Raw genomic sequence first — 7,500 nt, forward strand, 5'->3', positions numbered from 1 at the left:
GCGGGGCGGGGTCGGGGAGCGGCGGCGCCGGGGTGGAGGGGCCGGGGAAGGGGAGCGGCGCCTTCGGGCCGGGGGCGGTGAGGGGCTCCTCCTCCTCCTGCTGCAGAAAAACAGGGATTTATCAGAAAACTTCCAGCTGAGCCATGAGGTTCTTTGTGTTCTGCTCTTATGACATAAAATCAGCTCCTTCAKGCACTTTAAAATGAAATTCTGCTGGGAGCACTGATGGAAAAATGCAGTTAAGTCTTTCTGATGAGTGTGAGACAAGACRTGTTTGACTGTGACCCTGAGCCCACCTCAGCAGCCAGGACACAATTCTACAACCTGATCCATCACCACCCTGTAGCCACAGAAAGACCAAATGGTTGGAATAAGGGATGGATCATGTGCTGACTTTGCCTAGGATGGAGTTAATTTTCTTCACAGTGTGAAACTGTGCTCCTGAAAATAGCTTTTAGCTACAGATCTGAAATCCAAAATAATTTATTTCTTGAAATACAGTGAAAAAMCCATAGTGGTTGCTAAACTGCAGCTCTCTGGATTAGAACTGTTCACCAAATGAGCCATTTTCTGTTGAACAGGGTTTACAACAGACTTCTGGAAGGGGGAATTTTAATCCAACACACACTTGCSTGGAATTTTAAAGGAGAGGAATATTGGTAAAGCGAAATATTCCTTTTTTTAACAAAAAGCAATTAAGATAAAATGTCTGGATAAGGGAAAAATGAGAGCAATTAAAAAGCAAAGCAGCTCATTTCCATAAAGTGAGATTTGATTTCAAGTATGCTGGGTATTGTTCTCCAAGGCAATGGGACACGCTTTTATAGATAAGGAGTTTGCTCCAAAATACAATGTTCTTTTATGATCCAAAAAAACCCCAGCCTTCAWACGTACTAATTGTCCTAATTAAATGTGTATATATGCAATAGGCAGTAGGTGAATTCAATGTGTTGTGAAACAAAATGAAAGCTTTTGAATGCAGCCTGTTTGCCATGGAATTGTTTGCCAGGATCCATAATTAGGAAGGTTACGTGTTTGAGGTACTCAGCCTTATCTCACACATCGTGATGTGTGCCGAGTATCTGCTCCTAGGCTTAATTACAGCCTGCTCAAGGGTCATTACACCCAATTAATAAACCCATCAAGCACCCAGCTTCCTGCACCTTTCTGTATTCCCACATCAACACAGAGCAAACAATGTCATAAATAAGAAAGTCACTCCTGTTTCACTCATAGTCTACTTCCAGCAGTTCCAAATTCTCATGAACTGAGGAATGAGACTTTCGAGAGCTCCAATCATCTGTGACCCAGAAGATCAGGATCTTAATCCTGGAGGGTTTAGTCAGTGGCAGCAGGAATCCAACACTGCTCACCCAAAGCTGGGTGTCTGGAGTGAGGAGCCCAAGGAACACAAGTGCTCAGCTGTTTTCAGGCATCAGTGAGATGCAGTAACATGGATGTTATTGATGTCACAGGCTGATGTGAATTAAGGAGTGAGCAGTGAAGGACACACAGCAGGGGGTGTTCCTTCTCTTTTTTAGCCAGTGAAATGGCTCCAGATCCAACACATTAAAGAGCACATCAGTCTGAATTTCCCTCATCAGGAGTGTGCAAGTCCAAAGGACAAAGGATGGCAAATGCTTCTCCATGCCAAGACAAATGACAGCCTCTGTAAGAGATGAATTTCTAACCAACCTTTTCATCACTGGCGAYTGCCACCTCTTTTCCATCTGCATCCTGAGAGCAGTGGAGGGAAAACAAAACAAAACAGATCTATCTGCCACTTATCTGAGATGAAAATGAACATGTTCAGAGAAAGGTCAGAGCCATTTTCATTGGAAATCTTCAAAAAAAACTGGGCAAAATGGGCATGACTTGATGCCTATTTGGTGGCAGTTGCAGAGCAGATAAACATTAAATAACAGAAAGAATGGGTGAATTTTCAAGCAGAGTTACCGAGGGGAGGATTCCTTCTGCCGCTTGCGGGGCGATGGCGAGGGGCTGCGCGAGTGCGAGTGGCGGCGGTGCCTGCCCACCTCCCCGTTCTTCACGTTGGACCTCTTGGGCCTCTCCTCTTCTGAGGAAGATGAAGAACCAGAATCTGCAAATGTAGAAGAATCACTCTCTGGAAAATGCTCCTGGTGACACTGATCAGTCACTGGCAGGGCTATGCTGCAGTTCTAACCAACCTCCTCTCTCGCAAAACAAGAGCTCAAAATTTAAAAGCAGATCAACTGAAAGTGTTGACTCAGGCCAAATGATAAATAAATCTACCAGAGCTGAGTGAAAATACTTGTAGCAATCTAACTGTCCCCCAAAATTTGACTAGACAGGTCATGTAAAAGGTGAACTKCAGTTGCTTTTTGAAACATTMTGTGGACAAAAATACCCAGGYGAATTTAYTGATCTCAAGYRTAAGAGTCCAAAATAAGAAMAGATGAWGCAATCCATAGCACACYSTATTTGTGTGTGATGTTAAGAGTTYAGAAGTGCAACTTTTAAAGATGAAAATCCATGAACAAAAAATAACCTTCAAAAGYCATACTTGTTATTCTTCCTAAGCAATAAAGTGACCTCGAGTGGCAAATTTGTAATTTGGTTTGCAACAGCACTGCAGAGCACARAGCAAATAAGTTCAAATACAGATTAAAATGAACTACTTTCTGCAAAAGTAAACTACGACCCAGTTTTAGGGAATTCCTCTCCTCCATACCAGATGAAGACTGTTGGTTTTGCCTCCTGTACTGGCGCCTCTGTTGCACAGAATCTGCTGCAGCCATTTTGCCTCCTTTGTCTTCTTCTGGAAGGACACACAAGGACAGGGCACTTAAACCAAGGACACAAAATTGCCTTACTCAAGCAGAAGCAAAGTCATGGACAGCAGAGCATCATGCCTGGGGTTTCCCATTCAAATCTTAAAATAAGGGTGGAATACACTTTGGCTGGGCTTCTTTTCCAAGCAATTTTGGATAGAATGAGGCAGCAGAGTGATCACCTTGAGACCTCTGAAACCTCTTGCTTTCAATGCCAGGCTGCCAGGAGGGCTCAGCACTTCATTGCCCTTTACTATCCCATATTTTTGACTAAAAACCCCACYGAGAAGCAGAGCTGAAAAGCCAAAACCGTACCTGATTCCGACAGTTCTGCTTTCCTGGGTTTAGGTGCTGGCGAAGGAGATTCTCTTTTCTCAGTACTCTTATGTTTAGGTGCTACAAGACAAAATCAAATAGCTCAGCTGGAATTCATGACATTCTTTTCTGTCCCCACAAAACGAACAGGTGGACTTGGGAGGGAAAATGGAACCCAAGCATTCAGGTGATGGTTTCCCTCACCTGAAGCCCTGCTGGGCGAGACGGAGCCGCGGCTTTTCCTGYTGCGGTTGGACTGCTGGGGGGTGGGAGATCTGCGGGGCTTGGGCGGGGGGCTGGCGGGGGGCGAGGGCCGGTGCCGGCGCCGGGGAGGGCTGGCTGAAGGTGACAACCGGCGGGTTTTACGGGGAGGGCTGGACACGGGTCTCTTGGGAGGCTTCTTTGGTGGAGAGCGGGAGCGTGATGATGATGAGGAGGAGCTGCTGCCCGACAGCGAGGCTGAGGATCGTCTTCTCCTGCAAATCAAACCCMACGTCAGGTTCTGGCTGGCCACAGWGGGAAACATTGCAGCACAAAGAACAAAGAACTGCGGTTGTTTGCAAGCACAGACACTGAGCCACAGACAACAGCACTTCCCAAACATGGTGGACAGCCTTCAACACTTGGTTTGGAGAGGAGGAGGATAACATCCAATCTTTCACAGTTATTCKTAAACTACAGTAGTGAGCTAAAAATTGTTAGTGTCACCTTCACTGGCTTTCTGTCAATCTACAGGCTACAGCTAAGCTTTGCCCCTGGAAACAATTAGTTTTGGTTGGGCTCTCTGACTTSTGGGTGGTTAAGAGAATTCTCTGTGTTAGCATGTGTGACTTAAATGATCTTCAGAGCAGATCTGGATAAGAGTTTAGTGTGCGAGTACACCAAAATGTTTTACACCAGGAGGTGAAAATTCCAGACAACTTAACAACTTAACAATTCAGAATCAATCTATCCATCCTTATGTTTTAGTCTTTCATCTTTACTTTGCAATTTTAAAAGGTAGGGCCTCAGAATTCTGCGGCAAAATTTGTGGCAAGTTCTGTTGCAATTGTGTACCTGCAGAATCCACCTTTGGCTGCAGAATTCCTGAGAACCTGGAAAAAAGAAACCCTACCTTGAGTGAGATAAACATTTGTTGAAAGGGAGCTCTTGTACATCTTGCAACATACATGTTTGATACTTTTCACAGTTTTCCCAGTAACTGTGTGAAATGAACATATTGACAAACTCAGGAAATAGTCATTGTCACAAAAAAGGAGGACAAGTGTTCCTTCCTCAAAAATAACTGCTGTACACAAGAAGCATCACTTTGATTCTATTCCTATGAAGAGGATAAGAATCTGTTCTCTCCCCATGGAGACAAATGTCTTTTTGCCATTGTCATAAGTACATAATTTACTTTGCAAGGCAACTAAGAGCTTTGCCTCTAGAACAATTCTTATGCTGTGAAAAATGTGACTTTCAACACCAAAGGGCAAAGCTTGAAGAATTTTAAGTAAGAGAACACGTAGAAAGAACATATTTCAACTCCAAATTCAATTTTATGTGATAGAAATACAAGTCATAATTAAAAATTCCCAACGAGTACAATTCAATTACTTGGTCTCATTTTTTTTCCCCAGGCAGGAAAGAAAAGTATTAAGAMTTAAGCAAAAAAGTCCTAAGAGATGTCACATCAGTCTGTGCTGGGAGCTAACCAGAGCCATTTGAAGGAGTCACAGCTCTGAAAYTGCCACTTTTCAAAAAGATGGAATTCTCATCCCTCTTCTATCTCAGAAGAAATAATTTCCCAGCTCTAAMTGTYGCCCCACAACACAMAGGAAATGTGTTACTGCAGTTTTTCCATCACTCYAATCACACACCTGACAGTGCTCAGGTGAGATGAACGTGGTAATTTTGCTAACACAACTACAGGTCCCTTTATCTCTCCAGGTTTAGCACTTGCAGCTGTCTCAAAAAGCAGGGATCTTACCGTCTCACAGGGGATCTGCTCCGTCTGTGCCTGGGTGGGGGAGGCATTCTCCTGGGTGGGCTCCTCCTGCGTGGGGACGGCCGGCGCCGCGGGCTGGGTCGCCTTCTAGGGGAGTAAGACCTGTCACAATCAGAAAGTCCAATGAAAAGCAACTATCTAACCTCCCTAGCTGGGGAAATTTATCCTTGGGCCACTGAGTGCAGAGYTGCTTTTCTCCAGGCGCATCCTAGTAAGGTTGTATTTAGGTGARGATGTGAAATGTACTTTCAGGGCTCTGAAGTTTAATAACATCTCTCTAATAAGCAGTAAATAAAAAAAAAGTATTTGACAACATTTTCAGCATCAAACCCATGTCCTACAGAAAGGCTACACAATTCCCATTATCAATATTAAGCTGTCCAATTCCTCCTCTGATCAATGAGCACCTGCTCATGAACACAAACAAAACATTCTTGAACACATTTATGCACCAAATGCATCTTTCTTCATTTGGCCAAAAACATCCACAGCTCAACTCTAAAAACATCACTAACCAAGAACATCAAGTGGCACCTTCAGCAGAAGATGTTCATTCTCAACTTTCACAACCAACACTCGAAGCCCTACCTTGACCGTGATCTGTGGCGCCTTCTGGGTCGAGAATGAGATGGAGAACGGGATCGGGATCTTGACCTGGACTTGGACCGAGTTGGGGATCTCTGRCGAGTCTTCTCTTTCTCCTTCTCTCTCTCCTTCTTTGAGTTACGTTCTGGTGAAGTTTCCTTAGTCTCTGGTACAGGAGGTTCAGGTTTAGGAGCTTTTGGGATATCACTGTTAAAAATAAGAACTTTATTTGTAAGCACATACAAACCATAGTCCAYAGGGTAACACTTTAGAAAGTGCCAAGATATTCCCCTACAACAAACATCCTCCTGCCCATCCTCTGACAAGATGCTCCAGAACTATGAAAACAGTTAGAACTTGGTACAATGATTCAAAAGGAGAATAAATAATAAAGAGGCTACATGATTACAACTTGCTRGAAGACAAGACTACATTGTCACAAGTGATGATGATGACCAGGACAATGAAATCATGATGGCAGCAAAGCACACTGCCCTCATGAATTCTACACAGGACAATGAAACTTTATTGAAGATTATTAAATAAATTCTTTGGTTGCTGCAGGGAGAAGCAGGGATTGCCCAAGACAAGCTCTAAGGAGGTATTAAGATAATAATTCTGTTGTTAAAAGGCCATCTGTAGCTCTCCACGCAGAGCTGTCCCACTCACCTGTTTGAAGTTGCCTCTTGCACGACAGTCTCCTTTGGTTTGACGGAGGGCTCAGGCTCAGGAGTGGCCTCTTTCTTCTCGGGGGCAGGGGTGGCACTGCGGCTCTTGGTGCGGTGGTGAGGGGAGCGCGAGTGGCTGCGCTTGCGCTCCCGGCGCACCGGCGACGACCTCCGCCGCGGGGACGGGGACCGGGACTTGCGTCTGGGGACACAAGGGACACTTACAGCTCAAATCCCTCTGCAGCCAGGGACACCCAGCACTGTCTGCAGCACTTAGAGAACACAGAGAACTGAACTTTCTGCTGCAGCCAGGGACACTCAGCACTGTTTGCAGCACTTAGAGCACATAAAGAATTGAACTTTCTGCTGGTAACTGACAGACAAATACAGATGTCAAACAGAAAACCCAACCCCCCAAAACTAAAACTAACAAAGCCTGGAACAGAAAAACCACTCRAAACAATGCCCATGTCAAAGCTGCTCTGGTTTACTTGCAGTTCCTGTTCACAGTAGATCGGGCCAGCCTGCTACAACAGCTAAGGGCACTATTTCCAAAGCTCAATTAATTTTCCTCTGCCACGTGTCCTCCCTCTGTTCTACAGTACCCTTGATATGCTGCCTGTGAATTTGCATTACCTTCTTGGACTCCTGGATCTGTCTCTTTTCTCTCTRTTGTCTTTGTCTTCCTTATCTCTCTTCTCTTTGTCTTCATCTTGTTTCTTCATGGAAGCCAGTTTCTCCTGCTCTATCTGTGCAACCAAATATCAGCACTTAACTCAGAGGCAGCATACAGACCTCATCAAATATGCATGTCCAAATATCTGCTTCAGGACTGGAACATTCTGCCCAGACAGCAGAGCTCAGAACCTGAAATGTCTACTGGAACAGCCACTAATTCTGCCCAGTGCTCACAACCCATCCACAATTCCATTTAGAAAAATCCTACCTGTCGCTGTTTTATTTCTTCTTTCTTCAGTTCCAGAAATGCAGTTGGAATACCAGCAATGTTTTCTTGTGCACTTAATAGCAGTGGCCACAGTTCTCCCATGAACTCCCTAGCATTTTTCCCATTCAAAAAACCAGTCAGGTTGATTTGCATCATTTTGGAATCTGGGTTCTGCAAAGAGAT

General features: G+C 44.6%; 1 protein-coding gene across 2 annotated transcripts in view; it reads right to left on the reverse strand.

The window, feature by feature from the left end:
- SRRM1 (serine and arginine repetitive matrix 1) overlaps positions 1–7,500 on the reverse strand; it is a 17,460-nt gene that overhangs the window by 4,447 nt on the left and 5,513 nt on the right. The window contains exons 4-13 of one of the 2 annotated variants that reach the window (XM_057385593.1): positions 7,318–7,488; positions 7,008–7,120; positions 6,373–6,573; positions 5,707–5,910; positions 5,101–5,220; positions 3,333–3,604; positions 3,129–3,209; positions 2,714–2,797; positions 1,957–2,101; positions 3–100 (exon numbers count right to left, since the gene is read on the reverse strand). In XM_057385593.1, coding sequence (XP_057241576.1) covers positions 3–100; positions 1,957–2,101; positions 2,714–2,797; positions 3,129–3,209; positions 3,333–3,604; positions 5,101–5,220; positions 5,707–5,910; positions 6,373–6,573; positions 7,008–7,120; positions 7,318–7,488 — 1,489 coding nt within the window. Of the gene's footprint in view, positions 1–2; positions 101–1,956; positions 2,102–2,713; positions 2,801–3,128; positions 3,210–3,332; positions 3,605–5,100; positions 5,221–5,706; positions 5,911–6,372; positions 6,574–7,007; positions 7,121–7,317; positions 7,489–7,500 lie in introns of both variants that reach the window. The other variant, XM_057385592.1, reaches the window with a different exon arrangement.

This window comes from Malurus melanocephalus, unplaced genomic scaffold, assembly GCF_030028575.1.
Source record: "Malurus melanocephalus ecotype Western Australia unplaced genomic scaffold, MMel_1.1 scaffold_846, whole genome shotgun sequence".
Lineage (NCBI taxonomy): Eukaryota > Metazoa > Chordata > Aves > Passeriformes > Maluridae > Malurus > Malurus melanocephalus.